Source organism: Gasterosteus aculeatus, chromosome 7 (assembly GCF_964276395.1).
Source record: "Gasterosteus aculeatus chromosome 7, fGasAcu3.hap1.1, whole genome shotgun sequence".
Classification (NCBI taxonomy): Eukaryota; Metazoa; Chordata; class Actinopteri; order Perciformes; family Gasterosteidae; genus Gasterosteus; species Gasterosteus aculeatus.
Window position 1 is genome coordinate 2,994,138 of NC_135694.1, and position 27,102 is coordinate 3,021,239.

A 27,102-nucleotide genomic window follows, 5' to 3' on the forward strand; every position below is an offset into this window, starting at 1 on the left:
GCAAACACTTTTATTTCTTCTGCTAGTGAGAACTTCCGGCTCATTAATAAAGTTTTTCATTTGTGGTTAAAAGTTGAACAAAATAACAATGAATTTACGTCCTCTGGATTTGTGATCCTAAAAGAAAACAACGGGATTTTTCTCGTTTATACTCTTTCAAGAAGTAACAATGTTTCAAAAACATTTGTTAACAACGAGACCGGAAATGGTGTGTGAACGTTCTTGTTTTCAAAATAAAGGCTGAAACCTGCAAACGGTGCAAGTATAACAGAGATGCATAATAGTGTAGTGGGTGTTTTTATATAAATATATAATAAGCATATTTATACACCAACTAATTTTCAAGGAGATGTTAAAACATTTATTCACACAACTTTATCGGAAAATCAAATATATTTCATCATAACATTTATAGTTTGTAAATGTAATTATGGGGGAATTATTTTTAATAAATCAGTACTGTGTAAAAAGTACTGCCTGTTTTGTACATTGATATCAGTATAAAATGTCTATCAATAATTTATCAAGACAAGGCAGCAACAGTCAAACCTTTCCTTTGTTATTTACATGAATAATTCAAAGATTTAACCACTCGATGTAATATTTAAGAGCGTTTCTTAGGAGGACACATTATCCATCCGCACGGTTGATTTTTAGCGTCATTCCATCCACCGGAAGCCGCGTGCGTCTTCTGACGCTTCCAGCCGGAGCCGCTTGGACGTGCGCGCCGAACCCGCCGAAGCCCAGCGGGGGGGACGAGGGGGGAGAGGGAAGGGGGGGGGAAGCTCCGCCACACAGCAGACGCGGGGCCGGGATGAGCTGCGGGTCGCTTCCGAGTTTCGTGCGACTCAACGGGCCGAGAAGCGCAGCAGACTGACCGCGTCCGGCTCACCGCGGGACGACGGGGCGCGCGGGCGGATGAAAGTCGGGAAAAAGTGAACGTGGAGCCTTTTTTTTTTTGTTGGAAGCACTTTTCTGCCGCTCGTCTCTTTGTGCTGCGGGTTCCAGCTCTTCTCCCCCCCTACTCCCCCCATCCCCTGGATAGAAAGGTAAGACATTCCTGCGTGCATTGTGGGTAAAAATGGACTCTTGGTGCACGAGCACGAACACACCGGCTGCTTTCTTTAATGTAAAAACTACAAAAGTCGCGTTTTCTGGTTTTCCGACTCTTTTTTTTAAAAGCTTTCGGTATCGCGCGTGCGGTCCGTGAGGACCGATGAGGTGGCAGATGAGCCGTATCGATCCCGGAAAACTGGATTCCACGCTCACTTGTAGCCCCCCCGCCCCCCGTCCATTGTCCTCCGCCGCGCACTGTGTCCGTTGTTCGTGCGCCTTTACGCACTGAGCCCCGGTAAGGTTCGCGTCTCCGGCGGCGCGACGTGTCACCGTATCACTTCGTCCCGGGTGTGTTCCGCTTTGTCTCGGTCGCGGACTCGCTGTCGTTGAGGCGTCACCGGCGCGGCTGTTGCTCGCTGGTTAACGTGCACTTTCACTCATTCGCTCACTCACGCGCGCGTGCGCGCGCTTGTGACGCGAAGGCCCCAGAAAGCCTCGGCTTCGGGTTGCTTCAAGGAGCCCGCGTCGAGGCGGCGGCCCCGCCCGGCCGGCCCACCGCGGGCCGGAGGCCCACAGGGCCCCCGGGAGCCGCACGGGCGGCAGCCCGAGGCTGCACGCACGCGACGACGTTTAGTTTCATCCGGGACATTGAGAGGTAAGGAGACATTTCACTCTGCATCAAAGTAAATGCGCTTAAATGAAACAATGTGAGTTTAGTGAACACAAGTTGAAGAGCGTCACGTTGTGAGGAAACAATTGTTAAACAACATTTCATGACAAACATGTTCCAAAGTCTCGGAGTGGTTGACATCTGTTTCCACACTGCACGTGGGACCTTCCGCATCCCAGATGATGCTGGACGTGGAAACCAGTGTAGATCGATGGGGGGGGGGGGGGAATTGATCACCGTGGATGAGGCTCGATCGATGGGACTATGATCAATATGATTTATTTAAAACCCGTGAGAAGCTTTGTTGTTGTGCCTTCTGGCACGTTGTTGAAGCTCAGATCGTGTCCGTTCCAATGATTCACCAACACACACTCAGACTTTAATACCTGCTCAGAACAATAAAAAGGGCTCAATAAGCCTGAACAAGCTGCAGCAAAGGCACCGTTTCATGGGTCAGGGTGATGTCATTAGATCAGACATTATGTTTTACTTTGAAAGGATCTTTAGAAATGTGATTAATGTTTAACTCTGTGAGATGAACGCTGCTGTTAAGCCGTTCTGTGCAGCTTTTACTAGACGCTCATTTCCTACAGACTTCAACAGGTCACATCCTCCAACCTCCATCCGCCCCCAGAGACCCGAAGACGCTTTCCGGCATGAATATTTTCCTAAATCTCCCTTAAAGCTTAAACTAGATCTAATCTCAAGGTTTAGATTTTGAATGCAAACATTTCACAAAAAACGCTGTTTTCAGTCTGTCTTCCACCGAACCCGAGTATATCTGGGGACATCTAGGACATAATGAGTGCCTGAGACGCCCATGTGTGGATCACATGAAAGCCATCACAGTGTCTAATGTGGGAGACGGACACAACGACTCACCGGTTCAAATTAAGAGCGCGAGATCTGTTATTGGATTAAGAGTCAAACTCAGAAAGTGGACGCAAACAGACCCCGGGTCAGAATGCTTGGTGTCCGTTTCTGTCCTCCGAGGTGTTTTCTGAGGGAGAATAATAAGGAGGGGGGGGGGGGGGGTGGCCAGTTGATGTTCCGGTTGCCGTGGCAACTGCCCCCTCCCCCCCCCTCCCGTCTTTTCTCACCCGTAGCCTCCCATTCATCCCCCATTGTAGTTGTTGAGCTCCGTTGCCAGCGGAGACCACGGGGAGCGGCTGGGGAATGTGGCTTCCGGGCGACTACGCGTCAACACAAAAATGAGGATGAACAAACGGGTTGTGTTTATTCCGCTAACCCAGAAAAACCTTCCCCGACCTGGAGGGACGGGCCCGGTTCCGTCCCGTGTGACTTGAGAACACGCCAACCGCTTAACAATGCCGCTCTCCATGTCGCTGTTTCTTTGTATATTCGCATCTCGGATGCTTTTGTTCCTGTCTGTTATCACACATTTCGCCCCCCCCCTTACTCCCTTTCCGAACTCCCCACTTATCTCCCCCCTCCCCCTCCTCCCCCCCCCCAGGCTTCCAAGATAGATTCCCTCAGGAGTAAAGTGGACTTGCTGCGCCTCCCTCTGGCCCTCTCCACCAAGTCCATCAGCAGCCGTAAGAGCCAGCTGGGCGTAGTCTGGGAGAAAGGCGGCGGCGGCGGCGGCTCGGGGGTAGGAGGGGCCAGGAAACCCCGCCCACCGCCGGCCTCCGACATGGACAACGAGTCAACGTACTCGGGCTACTCCTACAAGTCGTCCCAGTCGCGGACCTCCCGCAAACACAGGTAGCGCGTCGCACTTTCTCACCGGTTATTCCGTTTCAGTCCGTCTGTCCGTTTTGACTGAACCAAAGGACGTCTTCTCCCGCAGGGACCGCCGGGAAAGGCACCGCGCCAAGAGCCGCGACGGCAGCAGCCGGGGGGACAAGTCGGTGACCATCCAGGCGCCCGGGGAGCCGCTGCTGGACGCCGAGTCCACCAGAGGAGACGACCGGGTCCGAGTCTTGACTCCCATCGTTGCTGTTGAGCCGCGTTGTGGGCGTGTTTCTCCGGCGCTCATCCTCCCTCCGTCCCTCTCTCTCTCCAGGATGACAACTGGGGCGAGACCACCACGGTGGTCACCGGCACCTCGGTGGACAGCGTCTCCAACGAGGACCTGACGCGGATGTCGAAGGACCTGGAGGACTCGTCGCCGCCGGACTGCCGGCGCCACCTCGGCCCGGCGCTGGGCGCCGTCCTGGGCCTCTTCGCCCTGGTCACCCCGCTGGCCTTCTTGGCGCTCCCGCAGCTCCTCTGGCGGGACACGCTGGAGCCGTGCGGCACGCCGTGCGAGGGCCTCTACATCTCTCTGGCCTTCAAGCTCCTGATCCTGCTCATCTCCACCTGGGCGCTGTTCCTGCGCTCGCCGCGCGCCACCCTGCCGCGCTTCTTCGTCTTCCGCTCTCTGCTGCTGGCGCTGGTCTTCCTCTTCGTGGCGTCCTATTGGCTCTTCTACGGCGTGCGGGTGCTGGAGCCCCGGGAGACGGACTACAGGGGGATCGTGGGGTACGCGGCGTCTCTGGTGGACGCGCTGCTCTTCATCCAGTACCTGGCCCTGGTGCTGCTGGAGGTGCGGCACCTGCAGCCGGCGTTCTGCCTGAAGGTCGTGAGGACAACAGACGGCGCCAGCCGCTTCTACAACGTGGGACACCTGAGGTCAGTGCCCCCCCCCGTCTGCTGCACCACTTCCCCTTTTACCCGCGTCTCAACTGTTCCCCCCTTCCCTCCCCCAGCATTCAGCGGGCAGCCGTTTGGGTCCTGGACCAGTACTACAGTGACTTCCCGGTCTACAACCCCGCCCTGCTCAACCTGCCCAAGTCCATCCTGTCCAAGAAGATGTCTGCCTTCAAGGTCTACAACCTGGGGGAAGGTAAACGCATCCCACCTCGTCCTCGGGCCGTTAAACAACGGACATGAACGGGCGATTGATGGGCATTTTGGGGACGTCCGTCCACAGAGAACAGCGCCAACAACTCCACGGGCCAGTCCAGGACCATGATCGCAGCCGCCGCCCGGAGGAGAGACAACTCGCACACCGAGTACTACTACGAGGAGGCCGAGGTGGAGCGCAGGGTCCGCAAGCGCAAGGCCAGGTGAGGACCCCCCCACACGGACACAGACCGAGGGGGACTTGTAACCCGTCCCTGGAGTATTAAAAGAGATGTTTAATGTCCTCCCAGACTGGTGGTGGCCGTGGAAGAAGCCTTCACCCACATCAAGCGTCACCAGGAGGACGAGGCGCCCGCGTCCTCCCCCAAACACCCGCGGGAGGTGATGGACCCCAGGGAGGCGGCCCAGGCCATCTTCGCCCCCATGGCGAGGGCCATGCAGAAGTACCTGCGCGCCACCAGGCAGCAGTCCTACCACAGCATGGAGAGCATCATCAACCACCTGCAGTTCTGCGTCACGCACAACATGACCCCAAAGGTGAGGAAGCTCCTTTTCACCCGCTTCTGTCGTCTGAAGTGTAATGAGCGCCGCGTGAAAACCGCCATTTGTAAACGGACTTGCGTGGCGTTCCTCAGGCTTTCCTGGAGCGTTACCTCAGCCCCGGTCCCACCCTGCAGTACCTGGACACCAGCAGGGGGCGCCAGTGGACGCTGGTGAGCGAGGAGCCGGTGACCTCCGCGCTGCGCCCAGGCCTGGTCTTTTCCCTGCGCCGCCTGGACTTCTCCCTCGTTGTCACGGCGACGCCGCTTCCCTTCTTGCGCCTGGGCGAGGAGTTCATCGACCCCAAAAGGCACAAGTTTGTGATGAAGCTGCAGTCGGAGACGTCCGTGTAGCAGCACGCTGGCTCAGAGACACTCGTCTCGCCGCTTTCAGGGGATTCTTTTATTTTAATACCATTTAAAAAAAAAAAAATGTTTTCTATTCGTGGATAAGCGCCGCCCCCGAAGGACCGGGCTAAAATAGTTTGAGGAAAGAAAAGGCAACCGACGTCGCTTGTTCCTCAAACATAAGATTAGACCTCGATGTGCTGACGGGTGACCTTTGACGTTTCGCTGCTTCCAGGTTCCAGGGAACTTGGTATTAGTTCTTTGCTCAATGGGGAGATTTATTCAAGGGAATAATTCCATGTAGGAAGCGGACCGTCTGTTATAAATGAGAAGCTTCACTTTTTTTGATCCCGACAAACTACAAACTGTGCAGAATCATTGATCGACTCCCAGGTCTCCTGGTCTTTATTCCCCTTATGGACGCTGACTGGACTCCCCGACTGAATCGAGCAAAAACTGCCTTTGACGTCATTTCTCTATTTTTTTTTTTTATTCCACTGAAAGTACGAAGTAAGAAACACTGGATGGACTTGATGGGCCGAGCGTTTTGCGAGTGGAGTGTTTTGTAATGTTTGTCGCTCGGCTCTCGTCGTTGGATTGTTTCTGGGGAACCTTCACTGGAGCCCTCTTGCACTGAGAAAGGAAAGAACTTTCAAAGCACAACGCAGGACCAGTTTGTGTCCAGTAACACTGATGATGTCGTATGAGCTCCAGCCAAGTATCGTGTGTGTGTGTGTGTGTGTGTGTGTGTGTGTGGGGAATAATGATAATATGCCTTTATTGTAATTCCCCATATTCTTCTTCCTTGACAACCTGGTGCCTACATCACCCACCTCTCTTTTTATCACAGTCCTTTTAATTTCAATTAATATCAACGGTTCAATTAAGTGGAACCTTTGTTTAGAAAGTGCAGAACCCGTCAAAAGTGTAACGAGTCCTTTATAAACACAATGAGTCGTCTGTTGCTTAACTACCCGATTAATAGACTAATTATTTCCCTCCTGGAGGACTAGTTTGTATACTTTCATATTGGGGGTCGACCCCCCAGCAGGTCGCCACGTGTTGATGCACAGCGTGTCTTTTATCACGCGGGTCCGTTTTATACTACAGACGGAGATTGTCGTTCACCGCTTGGTGCCGTTTTCTGAGGTTGTGCGTTTTCTTATTTTTTTGATGGATCACTTTGTTGTATCGATATAAGCTCCTAACACTTGTTCTTGAAGAACGTTGTCTTCGAAAGCCGGATTGTTATTTACTGTTGCGCCGTGTTTTTCTCCTTGATGTCAAAGGTTTTTAATAAACGATCTCACACAAGTTCCTCTTCTCGTTTCTCGAAGTTCCTCTTCTCTCAGGAAGTGACGCCTGAGTGGGAGTGTGGCTGATAAATGTAATACAACTTAAAATGTATATAATATATTAATCTATATAATATATATATATATACATATGTATACAGAATTTTAATTTCTCACTAAAACCCGTGTTCACTCGTAGACGTTGGAGATCAACGGTCTTGTTGCGCGTTTGTTCATATACAGCCGACGAAGAAGGAAGTGTTTGGGGTCCGTTGGTGTGAGAACTCCGTGACAATGAAGATTCAAACTTACCACATTCTATTCCTCCAAGGTACGTCCTGTTTCCCTTTTCTAGAATGTGATTGAGCACCTGCAGCTTGGTGAAACTTTCAAACGCTTTGACGTAGTTTAATGACTATTGAGAAGAGAAATAAGTAAATACTCCAGCCGACGAACTAAACAGGAACTGCATGCGGTGCAGCTAACGGTGTATTCGTCCTCTTCGAAATGAACGTGGTTAAAGTTTTACGTTCATACATTAATACTAAACGTATCGTATGTATATTATATATATTATACAAACATTTCTAATGATACGGTTTGTACTTATGTAGACTCTAGGATTGGTAATGTAGGTCAGACCGTCGGTCCGCCCTGAGAAATGTGTGTGTGTGTGTGTGTGTGTATATATATATATATATATATTACAGAGATCACTTGGATTACCATGAAATATGAACAGACATTTGTGAAAACGTTATTTTAATGTATGCGGCAATTTTAATTTAATATACTAACGGGCACAGCGTCCCCCATCGTCCATCAGGTCAGGGGAGCTAACCACCAGGCTGCTGGTTGCATGGCAACAAGTGTCCCCTAGTGGGTTTTACATACACTACCGTAAGAGGAAGAAAAGGGGGCGCCCCTCTGATGTAAAAGATATAATGGTAGAGGAAACACTGCTTAGTGTAGTAAGTGGAAAAAGTAACAAAAGTTATAGTATGTTGAACTAAGTGATGAGACGATGTGTTTAAAATAGTCGTCTGCCGAAAAAGGGCTTTAAAAAAGGCAACTTGTATTTCCAATGACTTTAAGTCATAGAAGTATCCTTCATTTTTCAGAAGTGTAATAGGTGCTATGTTGAAAAAGTGAGTCTCTCTAAGAGACGATGCTGGAGGGAAGGAAGTTATTTATCAGTTATTCAAATGCACTTCTAATTGGACTGATTGCATTTTTAGTTTTGTCGGTTTGATGAGTTCAATCGTTTCAATGTCCCCCAAAACATAGAGCCTATTAACCGTAATCCAGAATCCATAATCATATTTTCTGGGTAAATCCATAATGACCCCACATTGGTTGTCTTTCATGCATCCCAGGTGGAATAGACCAAAGCGAGGGTATCAAAGTGATAGTGTAGCATTAACTTTATTGTTTAAAATGTGAATCTCAATTGTCTTTGACTCGTTTTCACAGTGGTGCTGGTTAAATGTCTCCCGGACATCTCTGGGTTCCTCAGGGACAGCGTCACCTTGTCCTCGGGGGTCGACCCGTCGTGGGAACTTTCCTCGATCGTGTGGTCAATATTCTCTAACAGCACTCGCATCGCCACCTATTCGGGAAATAGGAAGAACCTGGATCGAGTGGCTCGGTATAAAGGGAGGCTCGCCCTCGACTCCTCCACGGGTAAGAGACGGATGCACCTCCCCTCAGGAGAAACGCGTGGTGTATTTCTCCCTGGTGACGAGGCGCCTCATCCTGGTTTTCTTCATCAGGTGACCTGACGATCCATCATTTGACCTCGGAGGATGCCTTGCAGTACACTGTGGACCTCACCGGTACAACACAAGGACAGAAAAGCTTAGACACGGTCACCGTCAGTGTGATGGGTAAGTGTAATGGATCACGTTATGGACGTCATTAGTCCAAATACCTGCGCTTGTCTAATCAACTATTTCAATTTGAACCCACAGAACGCCTCCAGAACCCGAACGTCGAAGTCTTTGAATCTAAAAGCAATAAGTGTCACTGGTCTGTGCGATGTGAGTCCACCGATGACGGCGTCCTCTTGTCCTTGGAGGCAACGCCCCCCGCTGTGACCTCCAGCTACAACCTCCCCGATACCAACGGCCTCTCCGTGGCCTTCCTGGATATTCGCGGCTCCACCCAGCATCCGTTTAAAGTGACGTGCACCTCCCACAGGGGCGAGGAGAAGGCCTCCAGTAGTGTCAATGCAACGTGCGGCGGTGAGTAGACGGGATGCAAATGAGGGAAAACGTGATGCGACGTGATGCACTTCATGCCAATGTGGTTCTGAGGAGAATTATTTTTCCAATTATGTCTTACGTGTTGTTTCAGGCAACAAGCTCAAGCCGACACTCCCGCCGACACTCCCGCCGACTCCTGCGCTTGAGGGCAGGACAAGATATGTACTTGTTTTTTGGGGTTTGGTAGTTGTTTTCATAGGAGGTTTTCTTTGGCTTTTCAACTGTTATGGGGAAAACATTGATGAAATAAATGATTGCATGTAGGGCAAGAAAAAATCTATGCAAAACAGATAAAAATAATAATACTGTTTTTTTATTGTATTACCCTCAAATGAGTATTTTTTAATTTTTTTTAAATCATTCATGGTCCAATACCTTCATACATACACAAGCACCTTTCTGTAAACTATTTCAAAAAAGCACTATTGGGTTTTTTCACTTTTATTCTTTTTTTCCCCACTGTTTTAAGTACCATTTTGACCCAGGTGTATTTCTTTTTTGCACCAAATGTTTTTTCACCTTTTATATTAATCCTTACACTTCAAAGGTCAAGACAATTTTGACAAATGCTAATTCATGTATGGAATCTGGGTCGTTTTTCCAATAGCCACCCAAAACGCTGAGGTTAAACAACATGCTTTTGTACAAGCAGAAAACCCCCTCAAAGATGTACAAATAAAAAAATACTCTCTGTATTCACAAAATGTACAACACTGTTAATACAATTAATTAAAGAATTGTGTTCAAAAAATATAATGGATGATTTATGTTTATTTAAAATAACAGAAGATGCCAAAGACAGAACATTTACAAAAGTATGAAACCGTGTTGCACATTTCCTAAGCGATATCAACACATCTTTGGGTTTTAGATTTATCTTTCCCACTCTAAGTGAACTGCACTCTGTGCTGTGACGCCTCAGGAAACCTCTTGGTAGGGCGACACCGAGGGCTTCCTCATGCGACTGAACTGGATCTTGTCGTACACAGTCTGGGGCTAAATGGGACAAAAAGAGCAAAAACATTAAAAACACATCAGACGATGACACTTATTGTTAACACTGAAAACACAACACTTTATTATAAGGGTTTTAAAAATTAAGTGATGCTTAAAATGTGACGTGTAATTAGTACAAGTGAGGCAACAAAACTATGCAGCCACGTGCTTTATTCTGCTGTGAATCTAAGTTCAGTTTTAAAGATAACATTTGCTGTTCTTACCCCAAGCGGGTCGACTTTGTCAACGGTTTCGTACACTGTGGACGGCTCCATGGTAGATGGATTCCTCTGTAACGAGCAGAGAGGCTGAAACATGTATTTCATCCTCAAAAACAAGCACTGAGTGTGTATTTAAAACTGTGCAAAAAATCAAATACAGAAGCGTACTTACGCCCCTAATGGCAACGTCATGGATGTCTGCATACAGCGTGTTGTCGTTTGACTCGCCGCCTGCTGGAGATTAAAAAAAGGAAGCATTTTAAATAAAAGCTGATGTGTCAACCACGAGATAATAAAAAAAGAAGAAAGGCGCCGTGAAGCTTCTCACCTGCTGGACTTTGTTTGCGGTGACAAACACACACAGCGATACCAACTGCGACGAAAACCATCAGACAAGCTCCACCCGCTGCACCCAGGGGAATGACGGTGTACGAGGCTGCAAATAAACGATTACGGTCATTGTGATTTGATTTTTTAACGTTTTTTGTAAGTGCAAAACACAACGGCAAATAGGAGAACGCAACTACTTGGGGAAAGGGTAGGGCCTTATAGCAGATAGCAGAAGACAGACCCTTCTGATTGGACAGACGGACTGTCTGTCTTTTAACAGGAGATGATACAGGGCTCTCGAGTGTCACCCACTGAGCGTGACTTAAATCTCATGACACAACTGAAAGTGAAAGTGCCTATAAACAACTTACTCAGACCATAATCAGACATCTTTTCACATTTTTAATAATAAAAAATGTTGTGAAATTTTGACATAGTGTCTCATTTTGAATTTTGAAAATTTTAAATTACCATGATCAGCTCTGCCTCTGGGTTATGTTGTTTTGAAATTCAATAAAGCAACATTCTGAGTTTTTCTTTGATGTTTAAAATTGAAGCTTAAGTTGTTAAGGAAAATTGCCCAGTTTAAACTTCGACTTAAAATGCTTAAATTAAGTACTTTTCTGAATTTACGTAATTCTGATTCGTTAGTCGTACCGTTGCTGCACTTTGGTGTTATGCTTTTTGACTTCTCGCTGACCACGTTGGAGACGGTGCAGGTGAATCCGGTGTCTCCGTCCTGAGGCGTGACGTTGTAAACCATCTTGGAGCCGCTCGTGGTTTCGTTCCTCACGGTCCAGCTGAAGGTGACGCTGCTGTCAGAGGTTGAACTGCAAGTCAGAGAAACTCTGCAGGAGTTGTTCACTGCGTCCCAGGAGGAAACAAAAGTGACAGCAGGCTCTTTGGTTATCGGATCTAATGAGGCATTTGGGAGAAAGAGAGAGAGGAACTCAATTTGATAACATCAAATCAAATTGTATGATTGGATATATGATTATATAATCATATGATGAAGGTTGAGAAACATTTAAGATACCGTAATTTCCGCACTCCAAGGCGCACTTAAAAGCATTTAATTTTATCAAAAAACGACAGTACGCCTTATAATCCAGAGCGCCTTATATATATGGATCCATTGGTTAATCGGTTGATCCACACTGCTTGTACAAGGCGCTCTGCCAAACATTCCAAAGCTCGTCTACGACGGCGAGATGCTGAGCGGCGCTCAAGCGCGTGAGATATGGAGCTGCTTTCAGGGCGCGTCGGAGAAACGAAGCTGTTGTTCTCGCCGAGCATTTAATGAGATTAAAGAGCGAGAGACGGCGCCCTTTTCTCTACAGTAGCTCAACCATCTTAACGGGGAAATAAGTTATTCTAAAAGGAGCCCTGGGCAGACGAAGTGGCTGGAGAGCAGCCGAAGATTTAAGGCGTGGATGGCGAGGGGGGCGGCGGGAGCGGACGCACCTCGCAGCATCGATCGGATCCTAAAAACACCGTCTCCACTGCCCCACATCCCCCATTCCACCCGCCCCGACGTCAAACGTTTGACTGCAGTATCTTATGTGCCTTATAATCCGATGCGCCCTATGTATGAAGAATATTCTAAAATAGGTCATTCATTGAAGGTGCGCCTTATAGTGCGGAAAATACTGGACATTGTTTGGGTTCACAAAATTCTTATAGGTGCAATTGTGCATTTATACTAACCCATAGCCTTATTCTAATAAGCCATTGCATTAGCATTTCATTTTATTTTATTTTATTACTTGTGCACTGCTGTCTTGTTGTCTATTGTTACACTGTCTACTGTCACGCACCAACCGGCAAGACAAATTCCTTGTATGTTTGACATAGTTTGGCAATAAATGTTTCCTGATTCCTGATTATATCCAACTAGCTTTTGCTATCAGACGCCATCTAATAACTTGAAGCTGCAGGTTGTCGAGCTGTGAAAATAAAGGTAAAAACAGAACCTGATGAGGTGATGATTTTCTGCCCCTGTTGTGTCCTGTTATATAATCCATCTATCAACCAACTAATATATAATAAAGAGTTTATATTTCATGAATAATTCTGAGGTTCTTACCATAAACCTTCAGATTGATGGTGACTGTTTCACTTTGTGTGCCATTCACGTCTGAGATAAATTGAAAAACACCAGAATCTTGGCGAGTCAGTTGTCTCACTGTTAAATTAAAGCTTGTGGGGTTCAGGTCTAATCTGCCTTTGAACTGATTGTTTTCATAAACTGTTTTTTCTGCTATGATTAAATTAAAACCATATTTCCACTGTGGATCAGTGACCCCTTCAGTTGGTGCACATGAGGGCAACTCCACCGTGTCCCCCACTTTCTTATAGATGACACCATCACAGCGTGAAGCCTCCACATCTGAAACACATCAACACAGAACAGACGCTCACGGTCACAAGTCGTCCTCAACGTTATGTTCATACAGGGAGAGCAAAAGGGGGGGGGGGGGGGGGCGTTGCTACCTTGTGATTGACAGCGTCACCCGGTCTGAGAGCGATCTGTGTAAAGTTAAACGTCACGTGTTGACGCCTGAACACAGGATGGCGAAGACTAAAAGGCCGAACTGCAGGCTTCAAAACGTCTGTCCACTAATGGTTGACCTCATGTGCAGTGAGGAAATGAGATAATGTGAATTATAAATACATGTTCATAAAAAATATGCAATAGCTGTAACTAAGCAGAGGAGGCGTAAACTTATTTCCACAGAAAACAAAAGGGCGACCACAGTGACAGCGGCTCACTGCTGCCTTTATCCTGTGTTACTCATCACTTTCCGGCAGCGCCGCTGCAGCTGGGGGGTTCTCAGGAAATCAACCCCCACGGCTGTCTGCCGTCATATTTTCACAAACAACCTCACACACATTTCCAATGCAGCAACAGCTACTTTGTGCTTGTTGGTAACTTTAAAAATACTGATGCGGCCATTTTAACATGAAACCCCCGTCTGCAAACCAGCTACCGTGTGTAATAAATACATTCGTATGACTGATCCTGGAGGAGGAAGTAGCAGAAGCAGATGGGATGAGCCCATCCTGAGTTGTGAAAGCAGAAGCAGCAGATTTGCTGACAGTTTACCAAAAAGAAGCAAAGCGTGTTCGCACATTCAAAACCACACGACGCAATAAATGAATATTACCAACAGTGCATGATACATGTTCAACAACACGAGACATGAGAACACGTAATGTTTGTTATTCATCTTTAAACGCACACATTTGACGCCTTGACTTCATTCCATTCTTTGAATTCCTCTCTCTCTCCCCACCGGCTCCATCCTAAGGACGCGACTTGGGGAATGGAGCTAAAACCATTGTATCACGGTACCATTCGATCAGATGCAGAGCAGGGGGGTACGTACCGTAGAGGCGACCCCCCAGGAGCACAACAGACGTGTATGCGAAGAAGCAGCTCAGGCAACCACCAGCCATCTCTGTGGGGAGAGATACGACGTGTGCTTCCTCTTCTCGTCACTCAAACTGTGAACCCACCAAGAAAAAAAGAAGTGGTGAGGCTGCAGAGTGGGGGGGAGGTCTGTGTTGATGAAGAAGCAGAAGAAGCGTTGTGGGCCGATACTCTGCGAGATTAAGTCAAGGCACATTCTTGAGATTATTAAAAACGAGGGAATAATAGGAATTTATTTGCTCAGATTGTTTGGGGACTCATAACCTCACTGTGGGTGAGGGGGGGGTTTGATCTCAGGCTCGGCCAACCCGCATGTCCATGCGTCCTTGGGAAAGACACTTAACCCAACATTGCTCCTGCATGTGTGTGAATGTTGGTTACTGATGACAGGTGGCTCCGGTCATCAGTGTGTGAATACAGTGTTAAAGTTACAGTGGCCCTGAAGAGCAAAACACAACGAGATTAACTCCTTACGGAAAGGGGAGGGCCTTGTAGCAGATAGCAGAGGACGGACCCTTCTGATTGGACAGACGGACTGTGTCTTTTAACCCTCTTAATCTGAAGCCGGTGACGGAAAGTGACATGGAGGATTCAAATTACCGTGACCCCTTAACTATTTGCACCATCGGATTCTGAAAGCTGAGAAATGTCGCTTTCTAGATATTCTGTCAATCAATAAATCAGTGGGGGGACTGAGAGTCTGATGAGGGGGGAAGTGACGCAGCAGAAAGTCACGGAGAGATGACGATGTTTTAAGAGTGTCTTAAAAGTGTCCTACTAGTGTTTCACTGTTGTTTTACCGCTGTTTTGTTCTTAAATTATATTAAAGTGTTGTAAATAAAAGTAAATAAAGGGGGGGGAGCCGCGGACGCTACGGCCGACACGGCCGACGCGGCTCGGGGACCGGAGTCCGATTTCTTGGCGTGAGAAATTGGATGTGTGGGGAGTGCGTGACAAATGCGTGACTTTCACGCTCAATGCGTGACACTCATCTCCTGTTAAAAGACAGACAGTCCGTCTGTCCAATCAGAAGGGTCTGTCCTCTGCTATAAGGCCCTACCCTTTCCGTAAGGAGTTAATCTCATTGTGTTCTCCTATTTGCCGCTGTGTTTTGCACTTCAGGGCCACCGTATATAGTGCTTTGAGTGGTCGGATGACTAGAAAAGCGCTGTACAGACTTGTTTCCTTTAGGGAACAAAGAATGTCTTCACGGACTATTGCGAGTAGCCTGACTAGCCACGCGGGGGAACGCTGATGGTAACGGACCAGCACGACCCCCCATGTGGCTCTTATGTTTCGCTGCAGCCGTAATTCCTCCCAAATATTAATAGTGAGAGCCATAATAAGGATGTTGCGCCTCCATCGCCACCGACAGCCAGAGGCTCCACGTGCACAGAGGGCCTCGTCGTCGTGTCTTTGTGTGTGGTGTTCCTGCAGAGGTGGTCTCTGCACTGCGCCCCCCTTCCTCTAAACTCGAGCGCGTTCACCCCGACGTGAAAGCCACAAAGGGAAACACAAGCAGCAAAGGTGCTGCTCACTCAGAGTGCAGCCGGCTATTTTAGAACCACTTGCGTGTTACACTTCTCTTTAAACAGTTCTGTGAAGACTCGCCGACGTTTCCCAGAACTCACTTTGCAGAACAAGCGTATCCAGTCGACTCCCGTCAGGCCCGTGTGTCTGGCAGAAAGGCACCACATGTGGCTCTTATGTTTCGCTGCATTCATAAATCCTCCCAAATATTAATAGTGAGAGCCATAAAAAGGATGTTGCGCCTCCTTCGCCACCGACAGCCAGAGGCTCCACGTGCACAGAGGGCCTCGGCGTTGTTTAGCCGTGTCAGAGGCCTTCGCGATGTGCGTGCAAAGCGGTCGGGCTGCAGCCTGTTTGTTGCCTTTATGTTGCCTTCATGCCTACATGCATGTTGTCTTGTGTGTTGCCCCTTGAGTTTTGGTAAGACTTCTGCACCGCAGCACTAAGGTAGGGGGGGGACCCCTGACTGCCACCAGGTACTTCCCACAATGCACCATGGGCCCAGCTTGAGGTTTGCGTGGGGCCCTGGCAAACTTGTGAGCGCATGAGGAAGTGAACAAGCCAGCAACAAGATGAGAACACTGATAAGTGGCAATGTGTGAACATGCCGCAGAGTCTCCTTACGAGAAGCTGAGTGTCAACAAATTATGTGTAGATCAAGTCCAAATGCAACTTCTGCATCCAGCTGTGAAAGACTTTAGTTCTCGTGTCTCCTCCCCCTCCAAAAAAACAAGACTTCAGCCACAGACACCGTGCAATGAACAGTGGTTTGTGTGTGATGTTCCTGCAGAGGTGGTCTCTGCACTGCGGCCCCCTTCCTCTAAACTCGAGCGCGTTCACCCCGACGTGAAAGCCACAAAGGGAAACACAAGCAGCAAAGATGCTTCTCACTCAGAGTGCAGCCGGCTATTTTAGAACCACTTGCGTGTTACACTTCGCTTTAAACAGTTATGTGAAGACTCGCCGACGTTTCCCAGAACTTACTTTGCAGAACAAGCGTATTCAGTCGACTTGCCCGTGTGTCTGGTAGAAAGGCACCACATGTATGCCTGTTTCTGCAGATTCTCTTGACTAGAGTGGCTGAATACATCTCACTCATCTGTCTTCTTCATAAATCCTGATAATCCAGACGAGTAAATGTGTCAACTATCATCTTAAGAACTGTTTTTAAATGACATGAACTCCCATTCTCCTTTCTGAGATACAGAATATTGAGACGGACAGCCGGCTCCATTCATTTTCAGGTTGTCTGTATTGACTCTGAAAAGGATCAGCTGACTGGAACCCTGAAATGTAACATGAACGTGGCTGCTGACCTTCCCTTACAAAGAAGAAGTGATACGTTGCCACGGAAACGACTCAGCTCAGTCATGAAAGAAGCAGAACCAGGTTACAACACACACGACACACGCTGAACCCTTTGTCTCAGCCACTTCTGACATAAAACTATTTGTTGAAAGTAATTTAAATGAACCCCGACTCACGACACCGACACCTCCAGTCCCGGTTCCCCCGTGACCTTCAGCCGGCGCCCCAGAGCCCGGCTCCGGACTGCCGTCCCAGCCGACCCCCGGAGGGTCCCCGGGCTGCCCGACCCTCGTCCCCTTATCCTCTCCCTCCCACCCTGTTGTCTGTTTTCTGCCCGTCGCGCCCGCCCTTATGTGTCTTAGGTCCGTCTGCGATCCGTCCCTTGAGAGGGGGGTACTGTCACGGTTTGGGTTTATTTCCTGCCTCTTGTGTCCCTGGGTTAACTTCACTTGCTGCCTTGTCCTGTCGTCCCCTGTAATTGTCTGCTGTGTCCCTGATTGAACAAAGGTCGAAACAATCACCTGCTTCTTCCCAGTGTATTTAAGCCTGTGTGTCTTTTGTCCCTTGTCGTGTCATTGTATGTTCTGCTTGAATGTTTGTGAATGTCTTGCCTGTGAGTTTGAGGCCCCGATCTGCATCATTTTGGCCTTCGGCATTTTGATTTTGATAAATAAAGTAATTTTTTGTTGTTCACGCTCTGCTTTTGAGTCCTCCTTCTGGCAACTCCAGCAACGTGACAGATACACTACAAAGTATTGACATATTCATTTTGGGATTTGACTATTGAAGTATTTTTGTTTTTTGAACTCTGCGTTTGAGTCCTGCCTTCCCCGCGTTCGTGACAGAATGACGCGACCCGTGAAGGAGTCAGTGGAGTTTGGTCCCCAGAACCCATTCTGGGGAACTTGTTTGAGCCCGGGGCGGGCCAGGACATAGACAGCGGGCTACCCATCTTGGTGCCAGATCGCACTGGGAGTGGGTGATGGAGCTCGCTGTCAAACTCCAGGCCGCCTACTCTCTCCACGCTGGGCCGTAGTGAACCACATTCCGCGCTGGGCCGCAGAAACCTCCTGATCAGGCCCCGACCCTGGTACCGCCCCCCTCGACTCCAGGCCCCGACTCGGCCAGTCCCGGCCCCACGACTCATGACCCCGACGCCTCCAGTCCCCGCTCCCCGACTAAGGCCCCCTCCCCATCCCGTGGTCGTCTCCCACTCTCCCCTTGGTGATCCCGAGGGGCGTCTGGGATCAGGCCCTTGAGCGGGGGGCTCTTGCAAGGGTTGGGCCGGTGCCCAGCCGCCCGTGTCTTGCAGCCGGCGCCTCCGGCTCCCCGCGTTTCGCAGCCGGCGATTCCGTCTTCCAGTGTCCTGCAGTCGCCGGCCCGGAGCCAGACTCCTGACCGTCCGCTGGGCCGACCCCCCCCGGCCAAAGTTCCCCGGGTGGCCCAACCCTCGTCTATGGTTTCCCTCCCTCCCGCCCCTTGTCTGCTCTCTGGCGGTTTAGGGCCATCTGGAATTTGGCCCTTGAGGGTTTGGGTTCATGTCCTGTTTTATTTTGTAGTTTTCTGCCTCTTGTGTCCCTGAGTAACTTCACTTCCTGCCTTGTCCTGTCATCCCCTGTGATTGTCTGCCGTGTCATGATTGTTTCCACCTGTGTCCAATCACCTGCACCTCCCCAGTGTGTTTAAGCCATGTGTGTCTGGTCACTGGTCGCGTCATTGTTGAATGTCCGGAGGTCCGTGCCAGAGTGTTCCTTGTTCTTGTCTGCATTTTTGCCCCTTGGCCTTTTTGGAAATTTTGACTATTAAAGTCTTTTTTTGTCTTTTGAACTCTGCGTTTGAGTCCTGCCTTCCCCGCGTTCGTGACAGACTCGTCCACAGAGCCTCTGATTCTCTAGACACAAGCAGCACCTACAGGCCACTGATGATCATGTCCAGGATGCATTATGAAGCATCACTTGACTTTACTTGACTTTAACTTAAGAACTTTGACCAACGAAACTGGATCAGAATAATCTTTATTGGCAGGAATGATAATAATAAGGAATCAGATGTTTTCTTGCATTGTTGCACAGCTGGGAAAGAGGACAAAGCTGGGACATTTAAAGGGTACACAATGGACAGTATGTGAACCATAGATTTGTTTACATATCATAAAAATATATATAAAAAGCAGCAAATAAAAATGTTTATTTTATTATATTATTTATATTACATAGAAATCTAAAGAGCGGTTGTTCTGCTGCACAAACGTCCATGAACATGAAGTCTGTAACGATGACATCAGCGTTTCACTTGTTTTGTCGACGTTGCACTTCTCTGGCTGGATCTGGAATTATGGATCACAGCATGAAGAAAGGTACTGAACCATCAAAGACAGATGTGCAGTTAAAACATACACGTGTGCAGGTGAACAGCTGGCGTTAATGAGGTCGTACCTGGATTCACATTATTATGCTGTGAGTTCTCGTCTGGCTCTTCATAATCACTCGTCCCTTCAAGACCGCCGAGCTGAATCGGCTGCAATGGGGCATCATCTCCGTATCGATTAGCTGGGACATGTAACACATCTGCATTATCTGCATGTTAATCACTTTCAACAACTGTTCCATTATTCCCCTCGGTGAAAAGCCTTCGTACCGTTTGCACCGTGGATTGAGTGGTAGATGGAATCATCGCCTACAGTCAGTGGAGACGAGACAAAGTCACATTAGCACCTTAACCTCGGGTTTCTAACAAATCAACGTTGACTTCTAATGAATTAAGGATGTCCTGATTTAAACAAATTGAAGAAGGATGAGTGTTTAGAGCCGCAGTGGCGCCGGTGGATGAAGCATTCAGGAAGTAGACCTGGGAGAGGAGAGGCGTAGACGTGCTCGTGGGCTTCAGGCTGCGTGACCGAGTCCTTCTGATGGGCCCTCTGAGGGGCCGAGCGTCTGACACGTGGGGGAAATGCAGCGGAATCAGAAGGCGGCCATTAACAGCACGGCCGTACGGCTCACAGAGGGAGGAAAGACTGTTTGCACCAACCTGTCGATGCAACCTGTCAACACAAGAAATGTCTCGTCATTCAACTTCCGTCTTTGTTCTGCAGCGATCTCTTTGGCGTTACGACTTCTTCCTCACCCTTTGACCTCATGAAGAGATAAAGTAAGAGCGGGAGACCAATCAACGCCGCTCCACAGAGGACCCCGACGACCAGCGGCACAAAGAACGCTGCACACAGAACCTGTGTTATTCAACATTAGAACCTGTCCACTTTTTGCCTCGGCTACTGTTACCCAAAATTACCCAGTTGGACCTTTTTATTTAACTATGTCATTACAATGAACTATTCCTAAAGAAAGTAACCTTGCTTCCTTTAAAAAGATAAGATGATTCAAAACCAACACGTGTAAATAAACTCACCAGGGTTCTTAGTCTGAACAACCTGTACTCATATTTGTTCAAATTAAACCCTTTTCTGCACTTACGTGATTCTGGTGTGTTGCTGCACTTTGCTGTTATGCTTTTTGACTTCTCGCTGACCACGTTGGAGACGGTGCAGGTGAATCCGGTGTCTCCGTCCTGAGGCGTGACGTTGTAATCCATCGTGGAGCCGCTCGTGGTTTCGTTCTTCACGGTCCAGCTGAAGGTGACGCTGCTGTCTGAGGTTGAACTGCAAGTCAGAGAAACTGTGCAGGAGTTCTTCTCTGCGTCCCAGGAGGAATCAAAAGTGACAGCAGGCTCTTTGGTTATCGGATCTAATGAGGCATTTGGGAGAAAGAGAGAGAGGAACTCAATTTGATAAAATTAAGTTAAAAACAGAACCTGATGAGGTGATGATTTCTGCCCCTGTTGTTTCCTCTGTTATATAATCCCTCTATCAACCAACTAATATATTATTAAGAGTTTATATTTCATGAATAATTCTGAGGTTCTTACCATAAACCTTCAGATTGGTGGTGACTGTTTCACTTTGTGTGCCATCCACGTCTGAGATAAATAGGAAAACACCAGAATCTTGGCGAGTCAGTTGTCTCACTGTTAAATTAAAGCTTGTGGGGTTCAGGTCTAATCTTCCTTTAAACTGATTGTTTTCATAAACTGTTTTTTCTGCTATGGTTAAATTAAAACCATATTTCCACTCTGGAAAAGTGACCCCTTTAGTTGGTGCACATGAGGGCAACTCCACCGCGTCCCCCACTTTCTTATAGATGACACCATCACAGCGTGAAGCCTCCACATCTGAAACACATCAACACAGAACAGACGCTCACGGTCAGAAACGTTATGTTCATACAGGGAGAGCAAAAGGGTCAAAATCTCTCGCAAACAGGTCACAAAGCGGGGGGCGGTTGGGGCGTGGCTACCTTGTGATTGACAGGCCACTCCCACAGCGTCGCCCGGTCTGAGAGCGATCTGTGTAAAGTTAATCGTCACGTGTTGGTCGCCTGAACACAAGATGGCGAAGACTAAAATGCCGAACTGCAGGCTTCAAAACGTCTGTCCACTAATGGTTGACCTCATGTGCAGTGAGGAAATGAGATCATGTGAATTATAAATACATGTTTAGAAAAAAGATGCAATAGCTGTAACTAAGCAGAGGAGGCGTAAACTTATTTCCACAGAAATGGGATGAGCCAATCGTGAGTTGTGTAAGATTTAGAAGTTTCTATCAAAGCAGAAGCAGCAGATTTGCTGACAGTTTACCAAAAAGAAGCAAAGCGTGTTCACATATTCAAAACCACAAGACGCAATGAATGAATATTACCAACAGCTACATGTCTCTCTCTCCCCACAGGCTCCATCCTAAGGACGCGACATGGGGAATGGAGCTAAAACCATTGTATCACGGTACCAATCGATCAGATGCAGAGCAGGGGGGTACGTACCGTAGAGGCGACCCCCCAGGAGCACAACAGACGTGTATGCGAAGAAGCAGCTCAGGCAACCACCAGCCATCTCTGTGGGGAGAGATACGACGTGTGCTTCCTCTTCTCGTCACTCAAACTGTGAACCCAAACTGTGAGGCTGCAGAGTGGGGGGAGGTCTGTGTTGATGAAGAAGCAGAAGAAGCGTTGTGGGCCGATACTCTGCGAGATTAAATAAAGGCACATTCTTGAGATTATTAAAAACGAGGGATTAATAGGAATGTATTTGCTCAGATTGTTTGGGGACTCATAACCTCACTGTGGGTGAGGGGGGGGTGGGTGGTGGTTTGATCTCAGGCTCGGCCAACCCGCATGTCCATGTGTCCTGTGGAAAGACACTTAACCCAACATTGCTCCTGCATGTGTGTGGATGTTGGTTATTGATGACAGGTGGCTCCTGTCATCAGTGTGTGAATACAGTGTTAAAGTTACAGTGGCCCTGAAGTGCAAAACACAACGAGATTAACTCCTTACGGAAAGGGGAGGGCCTTATAGCAGATAGCAGAGGACGGACCCTTCTGATTGGACAGACGCACTGTCTGTCTTTTAACCCTCTTAATCCGAAGCCTTTCGCCGGCGCCGGAAAGTGACATGGAGGATTCAAATTGCGTTTGAGTCCTGCCTTCCCCGCGTTCGTGACAGACTCGTCCACAGAGCCTCTGATTCTCTAGACACAAGCAGCACCTACAGGCCACTGATGATCATGTCCAGGATGCATTATGAAGCATCACATCTTAAGTGTTGCTGAGGCACGCTGACGTACAGAAATACTTTATCACCACAACAACTACAGCTCGTCTAAAGTCTCAGCTTAGAAGAGACCTGTGCACACACGTCTCTTAGAACACTCAATTCCCACTTTTAATTAAAACAACAGTTGAATGATTGATTTGCTGAATCACTAAAACTGGTGACTGTGTAAAAATTAATTAGAAACTTGACTTTAACTGAAGAACTTTGACCAACGAAACTGGATCAGAAGACTCTTTATTGGCAGGAATGATAATAATAAGGAATCAGATGTTTGTCGCATTGTTGGACAGCTGGGAAAGAGGACAAAGCTGGGACATTTAAAGGTACACAATGGACAGTATGTGAACCATAGCTTTGTTTACAATTCATAAATATATATATAAAAAAAGCAGCAAATAAAAAAGGTTTATTATATTATATATATTACAAAGAAATCTAAAGAGCGGTTGTTCTGCTGCACAAACATCCACAAACATGAAGTTTGTAACGATGACATCAGCGTTTCACTTGTTTTGTCGACGTTTCACTTCTCTGGCTGGATCTGGAATTATGGATCACAGCATGAAGAAAGGTACTGAACCATCAAAGACAGATGTGCAGTTAAAACATACACGTGTGCAGGTGAACAGCTGGCGTTAATGAGGTCGTACCTGGATTCACATTATTATGCTGTGAGTTCTCGTCTGGCTCTTCATAATCACTCGTCCCTTCAAGACCGCCGAGCTGAATCGGCTGCAATGGGGCATCATCTCCGTATCGATCAGCTGGGACATGTAACACATCTGCATTATCTGCATGTTAATCACTTTCAACAACTGTTCCATTATTCCCCTCGGTGAAAAGCCTTCGTACCGTTTGCACCGTGGATTGAGTGGTAGATGGAATCATCGCCTACAGTCAGTGGAGACGAGACAAAGTCACATTAGCACCTTAACCTCGGATTTCTAACAAATCAACGTTGACTTCTAATGAATTAAGGATGTCCTGATTTAAACAAATTTAAGAAGGATGAGTGTTTAGAGCCGCAGTGGCGCCGGTGGATGAAGCATTCAGGAAGTAGACCTGGGAGAGGAGAGGCGTAGACGTGCTCGTGGGCTTCAGGCTGCGTGACCGAGTCCTTCTGATGGGCCCTCTGAGGGGCCGAGCGTCTGACACGTGGGGGAAATGCAGCGGAATCAGAAGGCGGCCATTAACAGCACGGCCGTACGGCTCACAGAGGGAGGAAAGACTGTTTGCACCAACCTGTCGATGCAACCTGTCAACACAACAAATGTCTCGTCATTCAACTTTCGTCTTTGTTCTGCAGCGATCTCTTTGGCGTTACGACTTCTTCCTCACCCTTTGACCTCATGAAGAGATAAAGTAAGAGCGGGAGACCAATCAACGCCGCTCCACAGAGGACCCCGACGACCAGCGGCACAAAGAACGCTGCACACAGAACCTGTGTTATTCAACATCAGAACCTGTCCACTTTTTGCCTCGGCTACTGTAGTGAACATAGCAAGCCAGCTAAACAGTGCACATACATGGACAAGCTTTTTTAGGGTTTGTTGGCTCAAAATTTAAGTTCACCCTTTTGAAATAGAAAAGTAACATTCTGAACTTTCTTTGGTGTTTGAAATTGAAACTTAAATAGTTTGGGAAAATTACACAGTTGAACCTTTTTATTTAACTTAACTATGTCATCACAATGAACCATTCCTAAAGAAAGTAACCTGGCTTCCTTTAAAAAGATAAGACGATTCAAGCAGATGCTTAATTGAGCAAACTGTTATTAAGTTCACGTAACCAACACGTATAAATAAACTCACATGGGTACTTAGTCTGAACAACCTGTACTCATATTTGTTCAAATTAAACCCTTTTCTGCACTTACGTGATTCTGGTGTGTTGCTGCACTTTGCTGTTGTGCTTTTTGACTTCTCGCTGACCACGTTGGAGACGGTGCAGGTGAATCCGGTGTCTAAGTCCTGAGGCGTGACGTTGTAAACCATCGTGGAGCCGCTCGTGGTTTCGTTCCTCACGGTCCAGCTGAAGGTGACGCTGCTGTCAGAGGATGAACTGCAAGTCAGAGAAACTGTGCAGGAGTTCTTCTCTGCGTCCCAGGAGGAATCCAAAGTGACAGCAGGCTCTTTGGTTATCGGATCTAATGAGGCATTTGGGAGAAAGAGAGAGAGAGGAACTCCATTTGAGTTCCTCTCTCTCTCAAAGTTTATTTTATCAAATTTTTAATTTGATAAAATAAAGTTAAAAACAGAACCTGATGAGGTGATGATTTCTGCCCCTGTTGTTTCCTCTGTTATATAATCCATCTATCAACCAACTAATATATTATTAAGAGTTTACATTTCATGAATAATTCTGAGGTTCTTACCATAAACTCTCAGATTGATGGTGACTGTTTCACTTTGTTTGCCATTCACCGCTGAGATAAACTGAAAAACACCAGAATCTTGGCGAGTCAGTTGTCTCACTGTTAAATTAAAGCTTGTGGGGTTCAGGTTTAATCTGCCTTTGAACTGATTGTTTCCAGAAACTGATTTTTTTTCTGTGGTTAAATTAAAACCATATTTCCACTGTGAAAAAGTGACTCCTTTAGTTGGTGCACATGAGGGCAACTCCACCGCGTCCCCCACTTTCTTATAGATGACATCATCACAGCGTGAAGCCTCCACATCTGAAACACATCAACACAGAACAGACGCTCACGGTCAGAAACGTTATGTTCATACAGGGAGAGCAAAAGGGGGGGGGGGGGGGGGGGGTTGCTACCTTGTGATTGACAGCGCCGCCCGGTCTGAGAGCGATCTGTGTAAAGTTAATTGTCACGTGTTGGTCGCCTGAACACAAGATGGCGATGACTAAAAGGCCGAACTGCAGATTTTAGAAGTTTCTATCAAATCAGAAGCAGCCGATTTGCTGACAGTTTACCAAGAAGAAGCAAAGCGTGTTCGCATATTCAAAACCACAAGATGCAATAAATGAATATTACCAACAGTGCATGATACATGTTCAACAACACGAGACATGAGAACACGTAATGTTATTCATCTTTAAACGCACACATTTGACACGTTGAATTCTTTCCATTCTTTGAATTCCTCTCTCTCTCCCCACAGGCTCCATCCTAAGGACGCGACTTGGGGAATGGAGCTAAAACCATTGTATCACGGTACCAATCGATCAGATGCAGAGCAGGGGGGTACGTACCGTAGAGGCCACCCCCCAGGAGCACAACAGACGTGTATGCGAAGAAGCAGCTCAGGCAACCACCAGCCATCTCTGTGGGGAGAGATACGACGTGTGCTTCCTCTTCACGTCACTCAAACTGTGAACCCACCAAGAAAATAAGAGTTGTGAGGCTGCAGAGTGGGGGGAGGTCTGTGTTGATGAAGAAGCAGAAGAAGCGTTGTGGGCCGGTATAAGGCGCATTCATGAGAACGCACATTATTAAAACGAGGGTTGCAGTAAATGTGTTTCCTTTAGGGGACAAATAATGTCTTCACGGACTATTGTGAACGTAGCCGAGCGTTTATGGTGCGCCTGTACTTTGTGTTAATGACAAAACAACAACACGGAGCTCCGGTTCTGCGCCAAACCGCCCGCAACTTTATTTTTTTCTTCTCCAGGAACACCCCCCCCCCCCCAGTTGAACACATCTTCTACTTCCTCTCCTTCCATCTCTTCCTTCACAATAAAAGCACCCACACCGGAACACTTGCGCAATGATAACGCTGACGACGCGGCGCGAGACGAACCCCGCGGATGGGGGGCGCCCTCTGCAGGTGGTCGTGGCCGGACTGCCGTGAGGAACGGAGCGACACACCAGTGATCTTTACGGGTTTTTCTCTCGCCAACCGACGGATATTTCTTTACCTTCTTCTTACCGGAGACATCGGGGGACACCCGATGGGGCCCCTCTGATTGTACGCCTCTTCACACGACGGGGGAATTGTTTGCTGTGTGTTGTTAGCATAGCCGTAACCACGCATTCTTTGGAGGGGTTGTGTCCCCCCCAATATTGAAAATATACCAATCTGTCCCCCCCAATATACAGCAGAAAATATGTAAAATATATCTATGTACATATATCGACCGTACCGCCGGCCGGTCGGATCGTCAGCGCCCCCCGTCGGCTGTACCGTTCGCCGGTCGGATCGTCACCCCCACCTATCATTTAATGGTTTGGCCCGCGGTCGGTCCAAGTGGGCGGTTCTGGCGCGAACCTGAAATGAGTTTGACACCTTACGGTAGAGTAAATGGAGGATTTTAGGTCACATAAAAAGCGGAGAAAACTGTGCCAGCAGGCGAGCATTCGCGTTTTTTTCAGACAGTAAGTAACTTGATACCGAGCTAAATGTGTAAGCAAATGAAACGTGTTGCCTCATAAAAGCACGAGTCGCTGTTTTTCTAATAAAATTACATGTGGTCACAACGCGGCATCACAGAGAGAGAGACAGGCAAGATGAGAGCAGTGGCCAGACAGGGACACGCTCTGGACATGCAGATGATCAGGTGAGAAATTAATGCAATTTAGTATTGCACATAGACAGTCATTTTAAGTAAGTGGGCTTTCTTTTT

General features: G+C 47.7%; 5 protein-coding genes across 14 annotated transcripts; 2 read left to right on the forward strand and 3 right to left on the reverse strand.

Annotated features, from left to right (window-relative positions):
- Positions 1-632: 632 nt before the first annotated feature.
- On the forward strand, positions 633-6,795 carry LOC120823117 (vang-like protein 2). 2 transcript variants are annotated; one of them, XM_040183213.2, is made up of 8 exons: positions 633-1,049; positions 3,201-3,451; positions 3,537-3,660; positions 3,753-4,360; positions 4,438-4,574; positions 4,662-4,797; positions 4,885-5,131; positions 5,230-6,795. In XM_040183213.2, exons 2-8 carry the CDS (start codon positions 3,381-3,383, stop codon positions 5,485-5,487), a joined length of 1,581 nt encoding a protein of 526 aa, XP_040039147.1. In that variant the 5' UTR covers positions 633-1,049; positions 3,201-3,380; the 3' UTR covers positions 5,488-6,795. The 2 variants fall into 2 exon arrangements, with proteins under 2 accessions (XP_040039147.1, XP_077961710.1); XM_078105584.1 differs by lacking the exon at positions 633-1,049 and adding an exon at positions 1,060-1,711.
- LOC120823123 (uncharacterized) lies at positions 6,780-10,531 on the forward strand. The gene is made up of 6 exons (XM_040183220.2): positions 6,780-6,868; positions 6,976-7,107; positions 8,250-8,459; positions 8,549-8,662; positions 8,747-9,019; positions 9,132-10,531. The coding sequence occupies exons 2-6, from the start codon at positions 7,071-7,073 to the stop codon at positions 9,302-9,304; spliced, it is 807 nt and encodes a 268-aa protein (XP_040039154.2). The 5' UTR covers positions 6,780-6,868; positions 6,976-7,070; the 3' UTR covers positions 9,305-10,531.
- LOC120823122 (SLAM family member 5-like) lies at positions 9,685-14,129 on the reverse strand. Of its 8 annotated transcripts, none has more exons than XM_078105601.1 (7): positions 13,977-14,129; positions 12,674-12,976; positions 11,245-11,502; positions 10,586-10,693; positions 10,430-10,488; positions 10,261-10,326; positions 9,685-10,036 (listed from the first exon to the last, which is right to left on the reverse strand). In XM_078105601.1, exons 1-7 carry the CDS (start codon positions 14,044-14,046, stop codon positions 9,959-9,961), a joined length of 942 nt encoding a protein of 313 aa, XP_077961727.1. In that variant the 5' UTR covers positions 14,047-14,129; the 3' UTR covers positions 9,685-9,958. The 8 variants fall into 8 exon arrangements, with proteins under 8 accessions (XP_077961727.1, XP_077961725.1, XP_077961726.1 ...); XM_078105599.1 differs by having other exon boundaries at positions 10,261-10,344; XM_078105600.1 differs by having other exon boundaries at positions 10,430-10,491.
- A 4,728-nt stretch (positions 14,130-18,857) lies between these two features.
- On the reverse strand, positions 18,858-26,516 carry LOC120823121 (CD48 antigen). 2 transcript variants are annotated; one of them, XM_078105590.1, is made up of 10 exons: positions 26,398-26,516; positions 21,730-21,887; positions 20,780-21,082; positions 20,329-20,598; positions 19,982-20,071; positions 19,886-19,898; positions 19,706-19,791; positions 19,496-19,534; positions 19,294-19,425; positions 18,858-19,184 (listed from the first exon to the last, which is right to left on the reverse strand). In XM_078105590.1, exons 2-10 carry the CDS (start codon positions 21,797-21,799, stop codon positions 19,147-19,149), a joined length of 1,041 nt encoding a protein of 346 aa, XP_077961716.1. In that variant the 5' UTR covers positions 21,800-21,887; positions 26,398-26,516; the 3' UTR covers positions 18,858-19,146. The 2 variants fall into 2 exon arrangements, with proteins under 2 accessions (XP_077961716.1, XP_077961717.1); XM_078105591.1 differs by having other exon boundaries at positions 19,294-19,407; positions 26,398-26,514.
- On the reverse strand, positions 23,804-26,484 carry LOC120823120 (SLAM family member 5). The gene is made up of 5 exons (XM_078107444.1): positions 26,409-26,484; positions 25,732-25,849; positions 24,896-25,198; positions 24,398-24,667; positions 23,804-23,949 (listed from the first exon to the last, which is right to left on the reverse strand). Exons 2-5 carry the CDS (start codon positions 25,799-25,801, stop codon positions 23,804-23,806), a joined length of 789 nt encoding a protein of 262 aa, XP_077963570.1. The 5' UTR covers positions 25,802-25,849; positions 26,409-26,484.
- Positions 26,517-27,102: the final 586 nt, after the last annotated feature.

What these genes read in the sequence shown, in the direction of transcription:
- LOC120823117 (XM_040183213.2), top strand. Translation starts at nt 3,381, where the DNA reads ATGGACAACGAGTCAACGTACTCGGGCTACTCCTACAAGTCGTCCCAG. An exon ending in CCACCAGAGGAGACGACCGG is followed by an intron (nt 3,661 to 3,752) that starts GTCCGAGTCTTG and finishes CTCTCTCTCCAG; the next exon opens with GATGACAACTGGGGCGAGAC. An exon ending in GGTCTACAACCTGGGGGAAG is followed by an intron (nt 4,575 to 4,661) that starts GTAAACGCATCC and finishes GTCCGTCCACAG; the next exon opens with AGAACAGCGCCAACAACTCC.
- LOC120823123 (XM_040183220.2), top strand. Translation starts at nt 7,071, where the DNA reads ATGAAGATTCAAACTTACCACATTCTATTCCTCCAAG. An exon ending in CCACATTCTATTCCTCCAAG is followed by an intron (nt 7,108 to 8,249) that starts GTACGTCCTGTT and finishes TCGTTTTCACAG; the next exon opens with TGGTGCTGGTTAAATGTCTC. An exon ending in CGCCCTCGACTCCTCCACGG is followed by an intron (nt 8,460 to 8,548) that starts GTAAGAGACGGA and finishes TTTCTTCATCAG; the next exon opens with GTGACCTGACGATCCATCAT.
- LOC120823122 (XM_078105594.1), bottom strand. Translation starts at nt 14,046, where the DNA reads ATGGCTGGTGGTTGCCTGAGCTGCTTCTTCGCATACACGTCTGTTGTG. An exon ending in CATCAATCTGAAGGTTTATG is followed by an intron (nt 11,503 to 12,673) that starts GTAAGAACCTCA and finishes ATGCCTCATTAG; the next exon opens with ATCCGATAACCAAAGAGCCT. An exon ending in GACTAACGAATCAGAATTAC is followed by an intron (nt 10,694 to 11,220) that starts GTAAATTCAGAA and finishes GTTTATTTGCAG; the next exon opens with CCTCGTACACCGTCATTCCC.
- LOC120823121 (XM_078105590.1), bottom strand. Translation starts at nt 21,799, where the DNA reads ATGGCTGGTGGTTGCCTGAGCTGCTTCTTCGCATACACGTCTGTTGTG. An exon ending in CCTGGGGGGTCGCCTCTACG is followed by an intron (nt 21,083 to 21,729) that starts GTACGTACCCCC and finishes GATGTGTTTCAG; the next exon opens with ATGTGGAGGCTTCACGCTGT. An exon ending in CTACGCCTCTCCTCTCCCAG is followed by an intron (nt 19,535 to 19,705) that starts GTCTACTTCCTG and finishes CACTGACTGTAG; the next exon opens with GCGATGATTCCATCTACCAC.
- LOC120823120 (XM_078107444.1), bottom strand. Translation starts at nt 25,801, where the DNA reads ATGGCTGGTGGTTGCCTGAGCTGCTTCTTCGCATACACGTCTGTTGTG. An exon ending in CATCAATCTGAGAGTTTATG is followed by an intron (nt 24,668 to 24,895) that starts GTAAGAACCTCA and finishes ATGCCTCATTAG; the next exon opens with ATCCGATAACCAAAGAGCCT. An exon ending in CAGCAACACACCAGAATCAC is followed by an intron (nt 23,950 to 24,397) that starts GTAAGTGCAGAA and finishes TTCTGTGTGCAG; the next exon opens with CGTTCTTTGTGCCGCTGGTC.